Here is a 25,084-nt window from a genome sequence, read left to right as displayed (position 1 = left end):
GAATGGCAGATTTAAATATGTCATGGTATTGTTGTTTTGTTGTTGTGCTTCCATATAGAACTGCCTCTAATTGCACTCTGGTATAAATAAATGTTTATGTTATCTCACCTTATCAATACAACGCTGAACCCTTTATGTTTTAATTAAATGTTTAATTAAAAAATATATCTGTGCTTGCTGCGTGGTTGAGTGAATGCGGAATTGTTGTATGTAAAAATCATTATCATACAGCCGTGTCCCCACTTGAAAGTAGGCTCAAACACAAAGTAAAACACACACAAACCAACTGAAACTGATCATAGCATATTTACTTATACACACAGACCTAACATATCAAACAACAAGCAAAGACAGGACAACATACTATTAAAGTGTAGGAACAAGACCTCACTCAGTCATGGCATGATGGGAGGGGATAGGAGGGTAAGTTTGAAAGTTGCTTTGAAGTTGTTTTTGAAATGAACTTGTCGGGACTCCGGTTGAGCGCACATCCTGGCCGAAGAGGTGAGGTGGGAAATACCCACCAAGCGGGAGTTTATCTCGTTAAAAGCCACATCTGCATTTAATTAATTTTATTGCTCAATTTATCAGATAACATGATCACACACAGTAAGGCTTTTGAAACTCAATCTCATGACTTGAATGTAACTTGTTCATTCTTCAGAGAAACTGCTAAAATAATTACAAAGTCGGATCGACACTAATTAGGTACAAAGAAATATCACCCTGGTCATAAGGAAGGTGTCACACTTAGAATGAACAGGAAGTCATCAGAGACTAGCCATGGAGGATACAGACCTTTCCCTGAACACTTTGTCGAGAATAGTTTACTGGAAGTTGTTGGTCTCTGCCTGACCAACAGTTAATGCCACAAGACTAATTACTACGATTATCACATGTTGGACAGAACTCCAAGTGCTTCCAATATTAACCGAAAGTTTGTTTCTTACTAGCCGCCATGTTCTTCCTTCACACTCGCCAGTGAAAAGAAAGTTATCCCTTGGGTCGATCAGTCATCAAACTGTCGCAGTAATAATCATATTGGGTATACTACCAGCCATCATGGCTTAACTTCCTTACATCATCCTTACATCTTCCTTACAAGATTCACTATGAACAGGAATCATGACTGGAACCCCTGGGCTCCTACAGGTGTTGGAGGTTTGTTACCTGAATTCGCTTAAAGAGATTTGCTTTGTTAAGGAGTGAAGGTGCTTAATCCTGTCTCAATACTAATGTAAAAAGATTGAGGTTCAAACATGTTTATTGATGAACAGGTTTTTCAATTTAAAATGAAAAATTGTACAAGGCATTAAAGAATCTGAAAAGACAGAAAGGGTTGTTTCTACACAACACTATCTTCCCTGTTTTGTGTTCCCTCAAATTCCGATGAGAAGAGTAGAGTATAAGAGAATGTTGATATTTACTTTCACCAATTATTTTTATTCCCTCAAAAGTAAATCCCTATGATCTACATAAACGAACCTTTCTGAATGGAAAAGAGCTTCAAAAAAAAAAAAAAAACCAACCAACAAACAAAGAAACAAACAAACAAACAAACAAACAAACAAACCAACCAACAAACAAAACCAAAGCAAAACTGACAGACCCATGGCTAGTTTGTAGTCTTGTTTATTGTTAGGCAGTGCAGCGAGAGGAAAGCAAGTGTAATGCAATTCTTTAAAAAATCTTTTTAAACTTGAGAACAGGGCAGGCTGCAGAATTCTATACTTTCTGTCATCCACATAATGTCTTAAACAAGCTGATGGTAAGAAAGTGAAGCTGGAACGTCTAGACAACACATGTGAACAAACTCCAAGTTTAGCTTGGTGGAAATGGAGATGTGAGCTGACTGTACCCGGCATGGGGCACATCACGAGTCTAGCTTCATGAACTCTTTATGAAGTTCTTCTTATTAAAGAATTGAAGTCACTGTGATGATTCTCAGAATCAAATGGGAGAAAGGAAGAAAAGGGAAATGGTGACAAAAAAACCTCCGAATATAGCTATGAATGAGAAAAGGGAAACAAGAATTGTTCCTCTTCCCTTTCCTTCTCTCTCTTCCCTGCTTATTACATCTCCTGTTCATCATTCCCTGTAATCAGTCTCTTCTTATGTACCACCTTTAGTCACGTGTTGGTCTACATCTTTGTCTAAGTGTGTTGAGACCTCGCTAAAGTCCTAAAGACAGACTAAAATAATATCAGCAAACAGAGAGACACACATCAACAGATTCTACAACACGAGGCGAAGCATGCCGGGGCTGCTCAGCATGAGAGAGAGAGAAAGATATGAGAGAGATTTAGTATATATATATCTCCAAGTAACGGACCTGGTAAGTAATCTGGTTGTAAAAAGAGGTTCCCTCATGTCTATTTTTTCCAGTGCCTGAAAATAGATTCACACTTATCTTGCACGTTATCCTGTCTCCCCAGACAACAAAAACTAACTTGCCTTGATAATATGTATATCTAACTAAAATACTGTTTAAATAATCTATATAGACATACACAAGTATTGTTTCCTGGATGTCATTCACACAGGTTTACTCTGGGTAGGTCTTAGTCACACTCGTATAAACAAGGACTACTTTGAAACAAACGTTTCATCATATACATTCATTCATCTGTCACGTGTATGTCTGTGTGGTTATTTTGTTATTTTGGTTCAGTTTCCTTGAAGAAAAGAAACATACTTGCCTGATTAGCTTTTGCATGAAGACCTTCACCTCTTTCATTTTTTGAAATCACATCACATTAAAACAAAACACACATACACGTACACACATTCAAACGTTTTGAGGATAAAACTACAAACAGCTCGGTTTAGGCTACACATCTTTAATACACAACATTCAAGTTTCTTTTCTCTCCCACATACGTAAAGTACACGCCGCCACGCCGAGACTCACTTTGCGTTTAGCTCGGCCAGGACATTACAAATTCCAGACATTACGTCATCGTTGCCCGCCCTGTCAGTGACCTCTCTGTCAAAACCTCCCTCGACAGCCGCTCGGTTTGGACTAAGTTTTATCTTGCCACAAACATGACACACCACTCAACTCTCAAAAAAAAAAAAAGAAGAAAAAAGACTGAGTATTGAAACCACGTTTTTCCGATCCTTACCCATTTCTTTTATCTCCTGACCCCCTTCGTAGTCTACATTAGCAGTCAGGGCAAAAAAGGCGCGCTGGAGAAATGGGCGGAGCCTGGCCTAAAAAAAAAAAAAGCGACAGGGCGCCTGAGCTGGCGGTGCGCACGAGGTGTCAAACCTTGTGACCCTGGCTGCTGCGCGCGCTCTGATTAGTTGCTCCGTTTACAATAGCGCTGGCTGCGCGCAAGCGCATGACGGGTTCCGCTCTTCTGAGGTTATCGAGGCCAGACGCTCCCGTAAGCTCCGCCCACTTTCGTGCCGAGCATAATGACCGCACCTTCCCCCTTTTCGTTTTCCTCGCTCGCCGACGCTCGGTCTGGCGATTATCATATAAGGAGAAGGGGAAGATCGCGCGACGAGGAACGAATTAATGACACGGAGCATACCTGGTTTGCCTTTTTACAAGGAAGAAATTGCTCGAGGGGGAAAAAAAGTCAGGACGAGGCAAAGGATAGACTGAAAAGAAAGGATTGACGAGGGTTGCATGCACTATACGCAGGCTAACTTAAAGTGGAAAAAAGTTTCTGAACATCAGGTGCTGAAGAATTTATGACAAAAGCTGAAACTGCTGACACGGCATCGTTATTTCACAGGAAACAGCCGACACACACTGTGTTGTGAATGATACAGATCTGGCCATTATTTCAGCGAAAATTTGTGCAATAAACTCGGGTAGTTTTAAAGTAATAGTCAATGCCACATCAAAGAAAGAAAGAAAAAGAAAATAAAGAATAGAAGAGGTGAAGGACAATCCAGTTGAAGCGTCTGGTCATGACTATCTCAATCTCAGCGGAGGAAAGAGAACAGAACAAAAAAACAAGATAAAATATATTTTACTAAGTATTTTTATATTAAAACGTTTTAACGGCTTGCTCATTTTAATTCCGCTTTGAAACCTTCATTTTTATCCAAAATTGAATATTTAAAAAAAAATCTGATTCTTCTGCTTGCAGTACAACGACGATGAACGACAAGTTTCGAAAAGGTCTCTTTTTGTGATTGTGAAAATAAATTGATTAGTCGATAATTTCCGTCAGATGGCACAACTGGACATCCTTGGCATACAATGTTCAGTCTGGGACTGTTGGTCTTGCTTTTAGAAATTCATCACATAAAATACATTTCATTACATTTAAATTGTAAGAGGAGAACTACATAAAAGCTTTTCTCATTTTTTTCAGCAAAGACTTATTTATTATTTCTCTTTGTTATTTCTTTATTTAAGTGCTATAGAAGATGTAAGCACAACAAATAGGGAAATTGTTTATAGTTGAGGGGCATGACGCATGCGAGCTCAAACAATGAAAAAAAATACAGAGATATGCCAAAGTTGTAAAAAAGAAAAAATTATGGCCATCCCTTTTCTTCCTCATTTCTCATAATTTTTTAATTAAATAATTTAAGCTATGGCTCAAATAATCATCTAGATGTACACTTCTGTACTCCGGTTAGCGACTTGGAGATGTTTAATGTATGCACACGCAGCAGAGAATGACACTTGAACTTTGACCCCCATAGCCTGAACATGAAAAATTGTCTTCGACCTTCACCCTCTCCACACCCTGACCGGCCAAATGATGCAAGTCAACAACAAACATCTGGTCAGCAATAATAACTGTTGAACATCAAAGTGCATGTCGGAGGGTGGGTAGGTGGTTTTTTTGTTTTTTTGTTTGTTTTTTCATTCATTTCCTTCTCTCCTTCCTTTCTTTACTGAATCGAATTTAATCACTTCGAATTGTCTCCCTTCGACTGCTTGGATCGTGTCGTTGTGACATCGTTGTGGTGGTCACATCGGTCATCTCTCGTGATCATCCTCCGATACTGTCCAGAAGTAAATCTTTTGTTCCCTCCCTCCGTCTCTCTGACCATGACCTGTGAGCTTAAAACGTTTATTCCGAACATCGTCGATGAAAGCATTTTTTGTTTTGGGGAAATGTGATCACTAGTCCATGCACATAATTCTTTGCTCGGAAAACCTCACAATGAAAAACCAGGTGTACATAAGTAACAGAGCAGTTCTCGGCGGGTTGTTAAAGCCCTCGACTGGACTGACGACTATGGAGCAGAAGGATTATTAGTGGTCTGGGCTGAAAAACTTTTTCTCCAGTCCATCCAGCAATCTCATTAGCAGAAGTGGTCACATGATTTACCAGAAAAAGTGAAGGTGCAGAACAGAAGGTTGGGGTCCTCTCCCTGCGGTACACTAGACACGGTGGACCACCTACGTTCACTGCCCCGCCAGTCACTAGAACTGCAACAAAAATAAATAAACAAATAAATACTACATATTTGACTATTTCTTTGTTACTGAGAGATATTCGCGAGCTAAAAAAAAAAATTCTGAATGCCTTATATATTTGATGTAGTAGCATATGAAGCTGAAACGTGAAGTCACACAACTTCGGACCAGATAAAGGACCAAAAAAATCTGAACTAAGAAATTAATCTCATGTCAGAAATTCTTCAGCGCAATAAAATGATTATACTACATTGGACACATAATTTCCCTGTGAAAAAAGTCTCTAACAGTCAAAACAGATCGGGACCCGAACACAAACACAACAGTCTTACTTCAGGTTGTCATCCTTCTCGAAGCCTCATCGAGATCCGGTGCATCAATATAAGAAAGAAAACAAAAATCTGGACAGAAAAAATATTAATATCAAAACCATATCCATTCAGCTACAAATTTGTGATATTGCTTTTCAAAATATACTTTATTTACATCACATGACATAAAAAAATCGAATATAGGAAAAATCTGAATGTAAATTAAAAGGCAATGGAATAGGAACTAGTGGGGGAAAAGGGGGGAAGACACCAGATCGAAAAAAAGATACGGAGGGGCCAAGAATGTGCAACAGACTCACCTCGGCAGGTTTTCAGGTGAATAGAATAAATTATTCTGATAATGTTTGGTAAGACAACACGAGACCAACAACGAGAGTCCTTTCCTCCCCGACCCGGTCAAAGGTAAAATCCACAGAATGAATGAATGACCACAAAGCACACAAACAGTGGCTACTAACCTCAGCTGTATCCCCCACAATTTATATTCTTACAGCCCTTACTGACATTACATTAAAGACAAGCCCCTCGTCACAAGATGCTAACACTTCCACACATATCACTCGTCGTCTGCCCACCATTTCCTATTTCCCTCCGAGTGTTCAAATAAAAAGCGACAACAAAAAAAGCATTTTGTGATAGTAATCTTATGAAACATCACAACTGCTGCCAAAGTGACATTAGATACATTAGATGAAGAGTTTACTGCTTAAATCTATGATTTTGGTGCAAATGGCTTTCATGTGCCGGCATTCAGACAAACAGATGCAAAGAGGATCCTCCCACCAACCTCCTGCCTCCCTGAACTGCTGTCGTGAATTTGGTGACCTTTTGATAACCTGCCACTTTGATCTCTTTACTCTGCTACTCCGTTTGGACAGTTCAGTTTTTTTTTAAAGGATGTCTCTAAATTAAAATTAAATTAAAACTTTCTTCCTTACTCGTGCAAGAATTGTAGTGCATCCACATCAGAAATGCAAAAAAAATTGCAGGAAGCGAAACAGAACATATGTTAAAGTAGATAGACCATGCATTTCCATCAGAACACATTTTTAAACAAAACAAACAGACAAAAACAAAACAGAACAAGCACCAGCAGCCCTAGGGAGATGCAGCGTATGGAAGTCGAATTATATGTCATCGTTGTGAGCATCACTTCCGGTCATGCGTGCGTACGCCAGATTGAGTACATCAAGCACTCGACGAACTTCTACATCGTTCGATAAAATGGCTGTAAACGCTGGTGGGGCGAGTTGAGAGCGCAGCTACAGATTAATTTGAAATAAAATAATAAAACATATCATCTAGTCCAAGGCACTTTCTTGGCTACAATATACAAAGAAGTATGAGTCTGAAAGCACGCTTGTACGACGGAAAATATGTTCTTGGAAAAAAAGTATTTTTCGAAAGTCTTTATGAATATGTAGAGCATCTTCTTGTGAATGTGAACAAAATGTGGTTAAAGGATTTAGAGAACAGCAAAAACTACTGCAGCCTGAAGTCTCACAAGTTGTCGGCGTCGCAATATTGAAGAAATGGATCATCAATGACTCATACCTACATGCAACCTAGTCGCAAGGGAATCTGCATCCAAGATGTGTCTTGATTCGTAAACTGTGCATCCAACTTCGCCTTATTTTTAAAACCTGTACAATGATTGCTTCTTATTGGTAAAGTGTGTCTCCAAGATGAGCCTTATTATGTAAAGTTGGAATCCAAGTTGCATTTTATTTGTTAAGTCTGCACCCAGTCAACGCCTTATTGCACCCAAGAACACAAGATGAACGATTCATCTACAGCCAAGTCACCTGCTTGGTGGGTCTCCTCGAGCCTGTGCTCTCAAGAGTCACGTGACAGAAGCTGGTGTAGTTTGGCCATGTGGTCCGACATGACACCCTGCCAAAGACGGTTGGTTCTCCAAAGTTTCGTTGGTAACCAAGGTTATGGCAAGCAAAAGAAAAGCTGGAGGACTAAGTTGGGGGGAAAGCTGAAGAGGCTGTCCACTGATTGACCTTCTGGCGTACGTTCACCTCTGCTGCATCCCATCATGTCTCCTCTTTGACTGGCACCTCGATGTTCAGATTGATCTTACATAATCTTCTTCCTCTGATTTCATCATCACTGATTTTCAGATTCTCCGATTTTAATCGTGTTTTCATTTTCTTCCGTATTCCGTGATTCAAGGAAATTTTGTTTTAGCATGTCGTCAATGAACATGACCAAAGCTGTTGTCCAGACATTTTCTGTTCATTTTCACTCTATTCTGTGTCGATGGCAAAGTCTAAACACTTCCCTCTACACAAGTTCTACATACATCTTTGTTTTCCATGTGAAAAAGTCAGACTTCCATTGGCTAAGTCCTTCTTAAGAGATTTTCCCAAGATTGCTATTTTTTTTTTTTTTTTAATTTTCTTACTCTTCGTCTCTTGAAGTATTCGGCACTTCTATGGTGATTATTGTAGACCTGTATCTCAACAATAGACGGGAGGGGGTGTTCTCTCAGACTTTCAGAAATATTATCTCGTGCTGAGCTCAGCTCACTGGTTGGAAGAAAAGCCCTGTAGTAGGCCTGTAAAGAGTAGACTCAGTGATGTGATAAAAGGCATTAATGTTAAAAGCAATTTTCTCCAGAAACATTCAGGTACATCCCGTTGTGGTCTGCATCCACCCGTTATGGTGATGGAGTAGTTAGAGGTGTACCCGTAGCACCGGGATGTTATTCTCTTGCCACACTCTCCTCGTGCCCTGTTGCTGTCAAGTCTTCGGATAATGAATGGAGTCGGACTCGACAGGTTTGAGCCGCTCGCTGGCTTCTCGGCCAGGTGATTGTTGCAAGTGCCACCGACTGTGACAGGTGTGCAATGTCTCACTCTAATGTCACCCGGGACAAGCTGAAGCTAGTTAAAAACTGTGTAACAATGCTCTCTTTTTCATGAAGGAGAATATATTTACTGTTGCCAACTTCCATGCGAGCTCCTCTCTATCATCTGCAGCTCACCTACTTGTCGGGTTTTTCTGTCTGCTGGCTTTGAAACGTCTGCCCTTCCTCCCACCCGAGCAACCAGTTTCAATCTCCCGTTTGAAAGGATATGTAGGGGGATATGTAAAGAGAAGCTGTTTAACGAAGTCCAGTCCCGTGGGACACTCTGAGTTACCGGAAAAAAGACAATGATGCAAACAAAACTAAAAGTTTAATTCTTGGTCATTGTTTTGCTTTCGGGGTCTTTTGCGAACTGATAACCTGTTAAAGGTCTAGTGGGGTGAAATTTCTAATGTCTCAAGATACTATACCTTAAAATCTGGATGAATGCCTTCCCCTCCATCACTTTCAGGATATTCACCTATAAACATCAGCAAGCACAAAGCTGTGACATCACATTTGTCCACACAGAAACACCTAAATAAACTTATAGTTCCAGTTCTCCCATTGACTATATCCTTGGGGTAAACGTTTCCCTGTACAGTCCTGATATCTGTGGACATGGTGAAAACGGTTATTCACCCAATGGTATCTTGCACTGATACAAATGCCAGTTACCAGGTAAAAAAAAAAACTTTAATCTCACTAGACCTCTAAATTCGAAACATGTTTGTTCGGCGAGCTTCTTATCTTTGTTCCCAGAACGTACCTTAGCAAAGTCTCCAGCAGAACGTTTCCATGAATTTTGTGCCATTAAAGTCACGTTTGAGCCAGCCCATGTTTCCTGCAAGGAGCTGCCGCATCTCCCTGTGATCACGTGATGTTAGCACCTCACGTGTCGTCTGCCAGACGAGGGCTTCTCGCTGGTCACGTGCTTATCGCTGCACCCGACGACCACGTGACAGCTCGTCCGACTGCCAGCTCTCTCAGGTGAGCTGGGACGATTCGTGCGATGCTCGTCTGCCAGACGTTGACCCCCAGTTTATCGTCCTTAACGTCCCCGGACGACGCGGAAGCGAGCGGTTTTAATCATTCCTCACGTCCACCTGGTTTAGCTCCGAGCTGACCTTTCCACGTCACTGCTAACCTTGGTGCACGGTCTAGATTTTTCTGCTTCGCGAGCTTGGCATCGTCAGGGCAGTAATTTGTTGGGGATTTTTTTTAAAATCTAGTTCTGAAGCGAGTGGTTGTTAAACCATGACGTCAGGAATGTACATGGACACCTTCAGATTGGAAAGACTGCAACCAATAGGAGATGCTCAAACTTACAAAGCTTACACTGCCTATATAACCGCTTTCAAGGCTGGCCTTAAGACACACCCCTAGGTGATAGCTACCTCCAGCAGCTATTGGTCTCCCTCCCTTTTTCACGTCTTTCTCTTCATCTCTCAACCTCCTCCTTCCGCCCTCTTTGGTTTTATTTTTTGTAGTTCGCAAACTGTGGTGCTGGTCGTGCGACCTGACACCTGTTACATATCATCACGGAAGACAAGATTTGTCTTTCTGTAAAGTCGTACTTTCTCGTTCTAGAAGCTTCACCATAGTCTTCAATCTCCCGAAATGACAAATCAGCTGAAGAAATTATTCACCCATCAACGATTTTGTCCGTCCGTCCGTCCGTCCGTCCGTCCGTCCGTCCGTCCGTCTGTCATGCATGCAAGAGGAACGAATTTCACGAGTGTCGTTGAGTACAAATAAAGGCCAGCAAGAGCTAACTTGGTGGATATCCTTGGTCTGCTGGAAGGACCTCTGTGGATCTCATTGCTCCGATGTCAGGATCTTGATGTCCTACATGTCATGTCATGTCATGTCATGTCCATGTCATGCCATGTCTTCTCGGTCGCATAGACGAACAATTAGGACTGCGTTTGTTTATGTGCTGATTAATCTGTGTTGTCCTTTTTCTTTCTTGCAGTAATTAGCTAAAGATAATTGTCTTTTTGTCATTATTATCTGTCCGAATGTAATTTTTCCTGTGAATGACTAATGACCATAGTTTACACTGGATGACATGATCTGGCAGGTATGCATGGAAGGATCACAACTGCCGAGTAACTATATATATATATGCGTGTAACTGTGTGTGCGTTGAGGAACGGATGTATGGATAGAATGTCGCATTAATGTTATCTCCTTATATATCTATTTTATCTTTATAGGAATAGAAAATTTCTGATTAAAAAAGTGACGCAAATGAGTTCTGTGACTCAAAGGATGCTTTAGCATACAGCTCTGCAAAGACTCGCAGAGCCCAGATATGTTTTTAAAATAATCTCAAGCGACAGCAGAAGTAGTCAATATAAACTCGATTTGGCAGTTCAATACCCTCAGGTTTGCAACGAAATAAAGTCTGTTACATTGTTACTGTTGTAGTCTTACTATACGACATCGAGGTGTGAAATCTGATGCTCGCTGATACCGGGGGAAAAAAAAGAATCTGGGCAAAGTGGATGAAGAAATTGGTTCATCGAGTTTCTGGCATGGAACATCACATCAACGAATCTGAACGGAGCACGATCGCCCTTCAGGCAGCAGCACAGCGCTGCAAGCCTGTTGACCCTTTGACCCGGCATAACACTCTGAGACCGTCCCTCAGGGAGGACGCCGCCGAGGTGGACAAATGAAAAGCTGGCTGGCAAACAAAGGAACGAATTGACCTCCCACTGCTGCACGTGCGCTCGCGAGCCAAATCACGACAATCATCACTGATATCATGTAAGCCTACATACATCAGAGTGATAGAGTAGCGTGATGTCCCTTGGATAACTCCTCATTACGTGTGGTGGTTTATTTGTCTGCGCCCATCTCCTCTTAGTTTAATATTATTTATAATTATGTTATTTGTCGAATCTATTTTTGAAAAAAAGGACTTCATATGGTCATGTTAATCCATTTCTATTCAGTGTAGAGGATGAACAGCGAACGAAAGTCTTGGGGGTTTTGGGGGATCTGTCTCAGTCTTCGGGTGTCAGTCACAACTCCATGAGCATTGTCCATGACTAGACCGGCTTCTGCACCAGTGTTATTATCTCTCTTTGCCTTTATCCATGTACTGGGCTTTAATATTCAATCGTATTCATCGAAAGGCCGGTGACATTCATCAACTAGTCTTAAATGATGGACTGAATACTGAGACGGTTGTACCCTCGGGGTGATGAAGTGTATCTCACTGCACTTACTCCCCCGGGGTAGAGTTTTCATTCCTCTTTTTACACCTGTTGATACTAGAGGTGATGGGAGTGCTATATAACCAACTGTGTAACATGCAACCTTTTACAACTGTTTTGAGACTATTGATCTCTGTCTTTTTATTGAGAATATTTCAATATCATCATCTGTGTGTGTGTGTGTGTGTGTGATCCCTTCCAGACGCAATAAACTGTCCAGCCGAAAATTTCTGGAAAATTTCTCGGACGTTTGTCTCTGTACTCATATCTTTTTAGTGATGTTGTAGTCCTTATCGTCTTCCACTCGACGATAGCTCTGAGAGGATATATGTAACACCAATTTGATTAGCCACCACTGTGTTCAGTGCTCGCTTTGCTTGATCTCAGTGCAGGGTTTTGATTGTCTAGACCATGGAATTCTCTCGGAACGTCTTGGCAAGTCTTTTAATTAAGTTACGGGTATTACTCTAGAGTGGATGAGGTCCTACTTGGGAAGTCGACGGCAGTCTGTTGTGACTGGCGGTGTAGCTTCATCTACTCACCCACTTGTATGTGATGTGTCTCAGAGCTCCGTTGGGGGACTGTTGGATTGGGGACTGTACTCTTTATGTGATATATTCAACTATTTTCAGACATTATTAATGTTCATAACTGTGATTTTCCGTATGCTGGTGACACTTTATTGCCCAAAAGCCCTCGCTCGAATTTTCCACAGCTGCAACGGGCACTTTCCTGACAGACTGAGAATTAAATTCTCGTAGTGAAGTAAACGCACAAGCAGTGGACAGTTTTCATGTAAGTGTAGTATTTTAAGAATTACCTTTTCTTACTTTAACATCATTCGTCAATCTCACTTGGCATAATTGCAAATTATTGTCATCTTATTGGTGGTTGTTTCCAAAAATTACAAGCAGACGATTTTGATCTATTTTTAGAACATGCAGTGTGGTGACATGTCAGTTTTGCATCAACCGAAGATATCTTAAAAGTTAAAATATTTGTTCAGAGACATTTTAAATTGATAAAACAAACAGCCAGACCTGATAGCCTTATAGTCTATCTTTTCTCGATCTCACACGCGTTCGGGAAAAGTCTAGTCGAACTTTTTGTGATAACTCGTTGTTCTCGCATTTTCTCGTTACTACACGTGAGCAATTAACAACATGGCGACCCACTGGTCACTGAAGGAGGTTACAGAGGGTTGGAGCAAATGGCAAATAGCCCTTTGCGTTGGAGCACCAATTGCTCTGGGAGTGGCCGGCATCTTTTTGTACAGGAGAAGTAAATCTAAAAAGACTGCAGATAATAGGGGGTCTGGTGATAGCAAGCTGCCAGGAAACAAGACAGAGGTCGCAGAACCGAAGGTTCGTTGCGCCGGCTCTTGAAGCGAAACTTGGGAAGTGTGCATGCATGTTCATGATGACCGTAAACCTTTTAGAAATCAATAACTGCTTAATACCTACACATAGTTATATCTAAGAAGTTAATTTTTTACTTTCAGTCGCCCAAAGAGCTTGCGCAGACAGCCAAAAATAAGGGTAACAAGTATTTCAAAGGAGGCATGTATGACCAAGCGATTGAATGTTACACAGAAGCCATTCGCATTTGTCCGACGGAATTCAAAGAGGATATCTCAACCTTCTATCAAAACAGGGCAGCAGCATATGAAAATTTGGTGAGTTGTGATTTCGTACAGAAAATGGTCTTTCCAAGAAATTCTGACTGATTATGTGGTAATATTAACATGTCTTCATTTTTATTCCTGCATTTTAAGTTCAAAGTAAACGAAAGATATTTAGTTCAGAATGTACCATGAACTCGTTGTCTAGCCACATTTATCTCACCAACCCCATCTCTCACCATACTTTGTGACAGAATAGATTTTCCCCTAAAGTTAACTTGGTTTTGGATCATATATATTGTCCCCATTTCCTCATCCAGCATTTGGATGGTGGCAAGATAAAGAGTTTTGACTGTACAGTTATGAAACTTTGAGAAAGATTTAGCTCTCAGCCATGGTTAGTTTTTATAAGTTTCTTATGCTGAAATGATGAGTATTGTTTTTTGGATAGTTTTATCTCTAGAATAGCACAGTCATTATTAAAATAAGAATTAGACAGGATTACACCACAAATTAATTGCGTTTTAGATTACAAATACAACCATAGCAGAAAATAAATCAAAAACCCACACTGCAGAGGTATAGGTGTTTGAAACAAGTATGCACCAGATGTTGGCTTTGAAATATACACACACACATATAAAGTAACACGAGCAGATCAGATGAACTGTCATCAGGTACTGTCATTATAATGTTTTCGAAACAGTGTATTTGAACGTTTTGCTATGTGATCAGCAGTCCGCCAAACTGGTTTGTGAAACAGTTGGTAAATGGCTGTTTTTGAAAAACGTTTGGTTTCTTGTATGCCTGTACCTTAAGGATAGTCTATGGCATGTAGAAATGTGAAAGGCAAAGCCCAAATCTCTTCTTTAAATTCTACATTCCCAGTTTAATCCAGCATTAGTTTTTGCTGGACAACTGCTTGGATGGGTAGACACAATTCCAAGCTGGCTAGTCAAGGACATGATCAGGTTACCAAAATTCTAAACCAGTGAAGCATTTTGTGGTCCCTATGTATGATACTTGTGACTGTTTTGCATTGCCAAGATTGGTTAATTAGTGTTTACATTGGGAAAAAAGTGTCCTATTTCCATCACGATTATAAGAATGCAAGGAAAGTTAATAAAGGTAGGTGATGGTTATTAATTATTCTGGTTAAACTATAGATCTTAGTCCCAGGTCTGTTGTTTGTTCTACAACTATGGACTTTAAATGTAGTGAACCAGCTACATTGTAGTAATTCAGCAGACATGCAGACACAGGGGTGTGCGCAGGTGTACTGTATAGTGCGTAGAGCTATTTGTCAAGTGGGAGATGCATTTTTAAACAAAAAACACATTTCTTAAACACATTTTCTTCCTTTTGCATGGAGCAATCAATTCCACTGAGTGTATACATAAATTTATAATGTCATATCTTTTGCGGCTACAGAACTGAAGGGTAAGTCTGACATTTTGAATTATGAAGAAGTCCTTTCAGTCCACAAGACTGTCATATATTCTTCCATTTTATGTCTAATGTGTTGTACTCATTGTGTGAACTTGCTTATCAGTGAAAAAACGCACTACATAAATTTCTTTAATAATAATAAAATGATATAAATATACATTATTTTTTTTTCTTGGGTGTGGACAGCCATTTGGTGGTGTGAAATGTGTTTTTAAAACTCGTTTTATTATTTCAGAAAAACTATCAGCGAGTAGTTAGTGACTGTACCATGGCTCTTGAGCTCAAACCACAGTACATTAAAGCTCTTGGACGGCGAGCCAAAGCTTATGAACATATGGAACAGTTCCGTGATGCCTTAGAAGGTGGGAATATATTGTTGAATGCACAACACCCTTAAGAACTTGCTTATTCATATTGTGAATTATATCAGATAATTACTTGCATCCTCCACCTTATCTGCGTGATATATTTTATTCATTCTTGGTCATCCAAGAAAAGATCTTTGGCTACTAATTAATCAAAAATATGATGGTTGTTTTTTTGGCAGATATTACTACAGTGTGCATTTTAGAAGGTTTTCAAAACCAGGCTAGTCTTCAGATTGCTGACCGAGTCTTGAAAGAGCAGGGGAAATCACGAGCTAGACTGGCTTACCAGGTGTTTTGTGTGTCCATATGTATTTTTGTGTATGTGCATTGGTGCCTATATGTGCCTGCATGCATTTTTGAGTATATGTGAGTGTCCCTGTATGCATTTTCGTGTCTGTGTTTACATGCATTTTTTGGTACACAATGAGAACTAGTCAGTCCTGAGTGTTCATGGGTTCATAGTATGTTTCCTTGATAGTTTATAAGCTATACATGATCGTGCTTGAAAAGATCCAAAGGTTCCTTCTTGAAATACTGTGCTTGATTTTAATAGAAGTATACACCATAAGAGTAAAGATTTACGAATAAAAGCTTAATATTCAAACATCTTTGGGGTTTAAAAATACAAACGTGCTGCTGCTACTGTGAGAAATACAAGTGTGCTTAGCTTGTATCGGATTTTTCTCATCATGTCTTTTGATGGCTACTTGATATCATTTAAAAATAAACTGGCCTCTTATTTATTTATTTTATTTTTCCCACAGAAGAAGAAGCCAAGCCTACCATCTAGATTCTATGTCAGAAATTATCTTGCTGGATTTGCCAGAGATCCCATTTTAAAAATAGAAGACGTTGGCAAGGTGGGGCGTTCTAACAGATTGACTGCAGATGCCCATCCTGAGGTTGATCCTAAGGAGAAAAAAGATGATGGAGCAGATGTCAAGGAGCAGACTACTGTGATTGGAGAGGAAAATTCTGATGAGAATGGAGATGCTGTTTTGCTAGAGAAGCCAAGGTTGTGTCTCAACTTTGTTCATCAGTTTAGAGTTAAGGAGTTGAACATCTGCATGACGTGGTTAGATATTTAGCTTCACACATTCCCCACGAAATAATAATAATAGAGTGCGCTTTTATGTTACGGTATCCCAGCCAGGCTGTCTGGGGATTATAAACACAAAAACTCAAGACGGAAAAATTCCTGTGCTCTGTAAAGTTAATGGGAATCTTTTCCAGGTGCTTTGATAGATGACGATTTAAAGACACAAGATGCTTCAAGCTTGGCTTTGCTTTTCCGACTGCTTGATAAGCACCGAACGCTGTTCGTCTTAAATCATATTTTAATCATAGCAATTAATTTGATCAAATGAAAGGCTCGAGATTACAGCCATGTGGAAAAAGTACAATGTTCTGAGCGCAATAAGTTTTACTCTTTGGCAGTGTGGTAAAATCACACGGCAAGCAGGAGGGTTGCTTGTGAAAATGCTGTTTGGTTTAGCGTCTTCCTGATAGGCTTAATGATGAAAGTAGTTGGTTGATGCTAGCATAGGGGAATGCACTTAGCAAATTCAAATGTTTTAAAAATAATGCTGCAGCCAGGTGGGCTTTATAAATTTTATGACTTATATGCAAATAATTGTCAACATAAAACCATTGGCAAATTATTATATAGATCCTAATTATGTGCTTAAGAAAACGTTGTTTGGTGTTGGGAGTCCAAGAAATTTTAGTTTAGGTTAGAGGCCTCATCATGCAAGGACCAACATGAAAGGTGTCATTTAGTCATTTGTTATCAAACACCTTTATAAACACATGGCATAAAGGTTGTGATATTAACAAATGTACATTGCTGTGTACATTTTATCTTTGGTACTGATTGATTAGATGTCCAATATTTTATCAGAGAGGAAAGCTACCTCTCCCCCCTCCCCACCTCCAAGTTTTTACAAGAGTCTGAAAACCCTCACAGTTTTAACTCATTAGATTCTGTTTGTGACTATAGTTGTCATGTGACTATGGTCACTCCATGCAGAAACATAGTAGTCAGAATAAGGCAGTAAATTGTTGGTATCCAGTGGATTAAGTATTGCTCTAAAAACTCTTTTCATATCAAAGACGCGAAGCCTTTCTTGATTGTATTCTAGGAATTTCACATCTTATCTGTATTTTGTACTTGCAGTGCTTTTGAACGAGCAAAAGATTTAGTTGAGGCTAACCAGTATGATGAGGTCATTTCTCTTTCCACCGAAGAAATTGAGACACCAGGATCTAAGTTGGTGGCTGAGTCGTTATTGTTACGTGCAACATTTCACATTCTGATGGGTCAAGGTGACGCAGGGTTGAGGGATTTGGATGCTCTCCTGCGTATAGATAACATTAAACCAGAGGTATGTGCAATTGAATGTCATCAGACAAAAATTTTCACTTTGTGACAGAATAAGCTCTGAAGATATTGTTTTTGTGTGGTAATATGCCTTTTGTAGACAAGTCTACATCTGTGGTAGATTTTTTCCGGTGGAACCTTAAAGTGATCATTCTAGCTTTATAAAAATGACATTTCTTTTGGTGATTCAATTTTGTAAAGAACTTACACGACTAAACAATTAACGGACTTACATATTATCATCCAAGAAACTATTATGTTATGTTGATGCTTATGGCATCAAGTAAGCTTTTATTCATACATCTTTATTTTTGATTGCATTGATGTTGTTGAAATCTCGGTCATATCAGCCATTTTCTTTTCTTATTCCAAGCCTTTTCTTGTAAACATGTAAAAATTTGTGTTTAGGTGAAGGCCAATGCTCTTTTAAAAAAAGGCAGTTTGCTAATGCAGAAGGACAGACAGACAGAGGCTTTGCAATGCTTTGCTACTGCTGAACGAACAGACCCAAACAATTCAGATGTTTATCATCACAGAGGGCAGGTAAATGAGGCGCTGTAGTTTTACCTTGTGTACACACGAGTCTGCTTGCACACACGTATATCTCATCTGAGAATGTTTGTATAGGCATGCATGTACATGAAAAAGAGTAAGTAACAAACTTTATATGCATAATAAAAGTTACTGTTCTGCTCTCTCCTCAGTTCTTTGTCCTTGCATTTTGTTCATATTTTTGTTATCTTGTTAGCTCTCTGTTAACAGTTATATTTTAGTAGGTACTGTCAGTTTTTGTTTTGCATTCACCCCATGAGCTTGCATTCACACTGAGAAATGTGCTTTACAAAGTCAGTTATTATTACTATTTGAAACCATAGCATAAAGTATTTCTAGTTTCATGGCAGTGTTATATAAAAGATATAGGTTTAATCATCTGCTTTTCCTTGAATTGAAAAACCAAAACCAATGGTTTTTTTGCATCTCATTTGTGTGCATGTGCCTGTTCTTTGAATAGTTGTATGATTTGCTAAAGCTGTTTTAGACCAATTTTTAAAATATTATTATTTTTCTATTTGGCAGCAACATCTTTTAATGGAGAAGCTGGATGAAGCAATTAATGATTTCAATAAAAGCATTTCCCTGTCCCCTGACTTCCCAACATCCTATGTACAAAAAGCATTTGCAGGTGAGGGCAATGTCTTTGACTAAGTTCACTCGAACATCCACTGATCAGTTTGAGACTTTAGGAAATTTTGACACCACAAATTCTTCTGACACCAAATATTGATTGAGATGCATTTTTTTCTCTGCCTGTCTTCTACTTATGCATAAATTCATAACAAAGAAGGTGTAGAAGAATTCGAACAAGTACAGTTTAACATTTGAAAAGTGTATTTTTTTAAGATTTATATTAAACAGTGAAATGTTTTACATTTTGTGGTAGAACACCGACGTGCTCTACAGCAGAATCCATCATTGATAGAGTCAGCACAAAAATTGTTTGAGGCAGCAGTGAAAAAGTTTCCACATTGCTCAGATGCATACATGCTGTATGGTCAGGTAGGTGTGCTGTGAAGATTGGCAGCAGTTTGTCAACAGAATACATTGTTTTTGTTTGTTATAAATGGCTGCAATGTTTAAAGCATATTCATGATCCCATTTTAGCAAGACATGCTTTTAGCATTGTGTTTGGTCTGAAAAATGGACAGGAAACATTTTTGTTGGTCCTCAATTTAAATACATGCTATAATTATAAATGATAGATATTTGGAAAAGATAATTAAAAAACCCAGAGCCTATCAGTTGTCAAATACTAGACAGTGCAAAGCTGGACATTTTGCTTCAAGATCATTTCATAGCTGCTGTGGCAGGGGAGATAATATGAAAACTTATGGAAGAGCTTGGTTCAAGAAAATATTACAAAATATGCTTGTGCAAACATGCATGGATTAATGCACAAACAATTCAAACAAGTCCCTTTGCTTTCTTTTCTAGTCTTTGTGTGACGTAGGCAAATTTGAAGAGGCTGATCAACAGTTTATCAAAGCTCTGGAGCTGGAACCTGACAATGCCAACACCGTCGTGCATCGTGGGTATGAAAACTGCCTCAAATTTTTGTCTCTTTTTTTTACTTTTACTTTTTAAAAATTTTCTTTATATTCTTATTATTTTAGATTTTTTTTTTTAATTGATTGCTGATGGTGTCCATGATTTTGAAAGGAAAGGTGTTTCAGGTTACCTAGGTTGGAGAAAGTGCTAGGCGAGGGGAAACATTTCATTACTTTAAACCAGGAGTAGAGAACCCATTTTCCTTCAAGGGTCATTTTTATATTTACATCATCATCCTGGCCATATAAAGTATAAAGTGTGTGAAAACTATGCTTTGCCACCATAGAAAGCATGTTGAAACATCTATTTAGAGTTAGAATATGCGTTATTATTAAAAAGTTCTCTTTGGGCAGACTGCTTTTGCTACAATGGAAGTCAAGCATCCAGGAGGCACTGAAGCTGATAAATGAAGCATTGGAGATGGACCCTCTGTGTGAATATGCCTACGAAATCCTGGGAACTATCAGCGTACAACAGTAAGTCTCCATTGCTTGTTATAGTATGGTCTTTGAAGACTTACTCGCCCATCTAACTGTTTGGTATGCCTGTGAAAAAAAATCATGTTTTTTTGATGAAAACTAACTCTGGCACATTGATTTGCAGGGGAGATATGGAAAAGGCTGTGGAGATGTTTGAGAAGGCTATTCAGTTGTCGAAATCGGAAAGTGAGATGGCACACCTGTACTCCTTGCTGGATGCTGCACAGGTGCAGATGAAAGTGGCGCAGAAGCTTGGCATTTCTATACCACTAGGTGGTGCTGGAAATGCATAGATGCCGACGACTATCAGTCTCTTGAGTGTATGAGTCGTCATCAGTTGAGAATGGGGAACATGTGTAAGAGGTGTGGCTGGTCTTTTAATAAGTGAGATGGATGAATGGTTATGATAGGCTTATGTACTGTGCTTAAACCAATTGGCTAACCTTCACTTATAGGTTAGAACTAGCATAGCTGATGACACTTTCTTACACTATTTGTGGAAAATATGACCATGTGGACTTCAGAGGGTGCCCCAGCTATGTTGCTGAGGTGTGTTTAAATTGGTCTAAGAAGTATATATTCACAACATGTGATTTAGTGAGAAGACTAAGCAGAATTTTTACTAACATTTCATGTTTCTATTTCTCTCTCAAAAGGTGTAGCATTGATTACAGCTTAGGTCCAGAAGATGACTCCTTGTTTCAAATATCACTTCATTCTTTAGTGTCAGAAATGGTAGATTTAATGAGCCTTTCAATTCTTTAGTTTGAGTTTCATGAATATACAAAAACAGAATATGTAAATCTTGATATGATTTTATTTTTGGAAGCTACTAAGCTGACAAACAGAATTGATACAGTTTTGTACTTGACAGAAAATTTTTGCCTTTTTCTTTACACATTTTATTTAGTCCTAAACAGCTGTAAATGATTATTTCATACAGATGTCTGAAAATGTTAGGTTACAATTGATTGCAAATCTAAAAGGGTACAAATGCAGCAATTGTGAAACAAGGTTAAGGCGTAGATCATAAAAAGTCTTGGCTAAAAATTGCTGTGTTGAAAAGCTATGTGCTCTTGGATGCAATTATTTCACTTAGTTATTTTTTTAAGGCTACATCTCTGCTTTGACCAGTACTGTTTTGAGAAGAAATAATAAATCGCACTATAAGAATATAAGAACCAGATTTCTATTGTGGTGATTTTGGGTGATATCAATGGTGCACAATTTGTAAGTGCAGTAAACATCTGATTGAAGACGTAAAAATTAACATGCTGCCAAAAAAAAAAAAAATTCCGCCACGTCAAGTAACAAGTTTTCTACTCGTGTAGAGACCATATCCTTTAAGCTCCACACCATTACTTGCTAGAAAAAAATGTGGTGGGATCATGAACTGTTCATCATTGTCAAATATTCACTTTTGCTGGTTTCACCTGTGCTTTGGGAATCTTCTTCAGAGGAAGACATGCAGCTTTGTACATCGGAAAAGCGTTTGCTGCAGTAGCTTTGTACTCTTTTCTATTTGTCCGTCGCCACCAAAAAAGAAACTCCCGAGACACTACAGTATTAAATTGCTGTGAATGACTCGTATTCCCATATTGTACTCATGGTTTTAGGCTTGTAACCTTTAGCTAACGAAGTGGTGTTTATCAGATTCACTTTTTGTTTTAACAAGAAGTACTTCTTTTGTGTGAGAAACCTGTGTTCTTTCTTTCAGGCTTTAAGAGCCTGAATGAAAATGTGAATGTGAACAGTCTGCAGTTATTGACCATTGTAAGCTTGAAGTTCTCAGGTTCATGGATTGGTCATGTTTGAAAAATGCCAAGATTTTCAGGTTGTTTACCTGTGTTAGTAAGAATTTGACAAGAGCTTAAAAACATTTCAGGAGTTTGACTTTTATTGTGTATTGATTCATCTATAGCCAGTTCCCTTACTCCTGCTTAGGCATTTGGTCAAGTTCAAAATCAAAGGGAGACAAGCATTATCAAAACGGCCTGTTGGAATGTAGCTCAGGCAAACTCTAGTTAATATGTGATATTTATGAAATCATACATTTTTTGTTTTTGAGATGCTAGGTGGCAAAATGTTGAAGGAGTGCATTGTGCAAAATAGTTTGTGTATTTTACATTGTTTTGTGCAGAAGAATTGAGTTAACCTGAGTTCCATAGCAGGGCTGACTGTTGAGCTTGGGGGTGCTGAGGGGTACCTGATGAGTGTCAGCATCTGGTGTATCTTGTGAATTCAGTCTATGACTGAACAGTTAATAGCCTGCTGAGGTTTTGTTTCTTCTTGGTTATGGCATGTCAGAAGGCTTCCTGGTCTTATAAGGTGCACAAATTTTTTTTTCTTAAATCACTTTACTGAGCTTAGTATTAGGTAACGTTTCCCCAAATGTGGTTGAATTACTCTCTTACATTCCTGAAATACATGTCTGCAAATATCACCATGAACAGAGTTGGTCATGACATCCTGATTGTCCACTAATATGACTAATTAAACTTTAGTTCTAGCTCTCACATTGTCTGAAGTCTTAGCAAGTCTATCCTGATGTCTGTGTTTCTGTTGAGCTCTTTCTATGCCTTATGTTCTGTAGGCCTGCATCTTAACAATTGAAACGGTGTATGCAAGACTTGGGGGAAAAACTATCTTGGCTGAGCTGTGTCCAGTCATTAAAAAAAAAGAAAAGAAAAAAGTTTTTGCTTTGTAGTAGACATTTAAAAAGCTGTACCTGATTAGTGTGGGTGTGGCCTTAGAGGCTGGATTCATTGGAAATATGCAGTAGTTGTAAAGAAAACACTGAATTCTTTTACAACAAATGCATTTAGCTGTATCTTGAATGTATGTTTATTAAATTTTTGAAAGAAAATATTCTTTTAGGATATGTATGCATGAATGCTATTAGCTGAGCAGATTCATGTTATCCACTGGCACATTGCATGTACATTTATTAGAATTCCTGTTTGAAAATATTTGAGACAGAATAAAATATATGTGCTTTGTGTTTGTATGTGTGGCACTGGGGGCTGGTTTGATTCATCCTGATGAAAGCCTTAAAGTGAAAATCCAATCAGACTCATTCTTTCCACACTGCCAACAGTAAAGCATCTTTAAATGTCTTCTGTTTTATTTCTTCTCTATGATCCGTAGAATTTTCACTGCGTTTTATCAGTTCTTATATCTGTTTTTATTTGTTTCCTTGAGTACCAGAAAAAAAAGTATTTTGATCAGTTTTGCTTTTTGTAGATAAACTATATTTTGCATTCCCACGAGCAGTAATTGTTAGGCAAAGTGTGTTGCATTTGCTCAGTAAGTTTAGTTTTAAGGTCATCTGACATTCTTGCTTAGTGTCATGCCTTTATTGATGCAAAACTGGCAGAAGATAAAGTAAGACTGCTTTCTATCCAACTTTTTAAAGTGTGCTGTGCTTTTTATTATTTTATGTAAAATTACGACTAAGTTTGCATTTCAGCAGTTTTTATAATCATTTGTTTTTAGCCTCATGTATGACTAAAAATGAATAACTAAGAATAATGTATTTTTTTCCTAGTGATAAGAAGAGAGGTGGTTCTTCTAAAAATGCAGTTGTCCCCCCCTTCCCTTTTTTGTCGATCATAGCATGGGCCACACGTTGTGTACTGTCCTTTGTATGATGCTAGTTAGCTAGAAAGTACGCAGTCTCCATTGTCTAATGTTTTCTGCACATGATACTGGAAAAAAATTCATTTGATTATTCTTTCTTGCACGAACATCTCAAGAGCTGTTGATCCTTTATCAGTGAGATTTCCTTTCAGATAATTGATTTCTTACTGTGACTTGTATTAAGGTTATTTTTAATAATGAACAGCTGATGAAGGGATGCACTGCTAAGTCTTGAGAGTATATTTACAGGTCTTGTGCTTGCTTTAAGTTGCTTGGAATGCTAAGGCATGCAAAAGTTTGACAAAGATACTACTGATACAATGTATGCAAGTACTTTACATCTGCAGGTTGTGTTTTAAGACATACTATTATTCATTTTTGTCTGTTATGACTATGATTAAAATTGGCTTGTTGGAAAGTTTCTGATAACGTCACATTATTAAACCAATCAGTAAAGTAGCTTGACTTTTTTTAAGATAAATAATTGAAGGGACAAATATTTTAATCTAAACAGACAGAAAGTTACCAGCAAACTGAAAGCGAAATGGAATATGTGCATCAGTTTTCAAATGTGTAATGTTTTGTATAGCTTGGTTATTTGTTTTCATTTCGAGATTGAATACTGCTGTACAAACTGCGTGATCTGTATATATTGTAAACAATCCATTACAAAAAACATAACTATTTTGTTTGTAAACAGAGTGATATAAATTCAAGATGTAGAGCATTTTTGTGGTGATCAGAAAAGATTTGAAAGTTTCTTTAACTTGAATGCGTGCACTTATATACTTGGTTGGTTTGCGCTTGTAGCATTTTTGTTCTTCGGCTTCTCAGACCATAGATGCTTTTGCCTTTTTAGTCAAACATGGACTGCCTCAGGTTATTACCCATCGTCTCAACAAATCCCGGAAGTGAGTTAAAATGTTGGGCTAAAGAGTAGTCTTCAACAACTGCTATTCATTTAAAAGTCCATTTATTCTGATAGGCCTAACATTTTCCCCAGCTTGCAAGCTTTCACTGCTCATCATGCTATGACTGTAAGGACTTTTAATTTTGTTGTTCATTTGCTTTATATGTATCATTTAATCATTCATTTTGTTACATTTTTAGGATTAAGGCCATAGATTATACAGAGATGTCATCTGCATTGCAGTGAAGGCAAATGTGGGACGACCAAATGAAAACAAGCTAATTAAACCCATGTCCTGATATTTACGTGTTGTGTATTAGA

At 38.6% G+C, this 25,084-nt stretch overlaps 1 protein-coding gene and 1 long non-coding RNA gene across 2 annotated transcripts; one reads left to right on the top strand and one right to left on the bottom strand.

Annotated features, from left to right (window-relative positions):
• Positions 1 to 1,662: 1,662 nt before the first annotated feature.
• LOC112569459 lies at positions 1,663 to 10,036 on the bottom strand. Its single transcript, XR_003100433.1, has 4 exons — positions 9,354 to 10,036; positions 9,016 to 9,065; positions 5,728 to 5,796; positions 1,663 to 5,407 (listed from the first exon to the last, which is right to left on the bottom strand). It is a non-coding gene; the product is annotated as an uncharacterized LOC112569459 (long non-coding RNA).
• Positions 10,037 to 12,957: 2,921 nt separating this feature from the next.
• On the top strand, positions 12,958 to 25,064 carry LOC112568104 (mitochondrial import receptor subunit TOM70-like). Its single transcript, XM_025245203.1, has 12 exons — positions 12,958 to 13,175; positions 13,313 to 13,486; positions 15,117 to 15,243; positions 15,429 to 15,538; positions 16,014 to 16,264; positions 17,426 to 17,633; positions 18,038 to 18,172; positions 18,707 to 18,812; positions 19,071 to 19,186; positions 19,622 to 19,719; positions 20,089 to 20,211; positions 20,339 to 25,064. Exons 1-12 carry the CDS (start codon positions 12,975 to 12,977, stop codon positions 20,505 to 20,507), a joined length of 1,818 nt encoding a protein of 605 aa, XP_025100988.1. The 5' UTR covers positions 12,958 to 12,974; the 3' UTR covers positions 20,508 to 25,064.
• The last annotated feature ends 20 nt before the right edge of the window (positions 25,065 to 25,084 follow it).

This window comes from Pomacea canaliculata, linkage group LG7, assembly GCF_003073045.1.
Source record: "Pomacea canaliculata isolate SZHN2017 linkage group LG7, ASM307304v1, whole genome shotgun sequence".
NCBI lineage: Eukaryota > Metazoa > Mollusca > Gastropoda > Architaenioglossa > Ampullariidae > Pomacea > Pomacea canaliculata.
The sequence above is the reverse complement of the archived record's forward strand: the minus strand, read 5'-3'. Positions and strand labels throughout refer to the sequence as shown.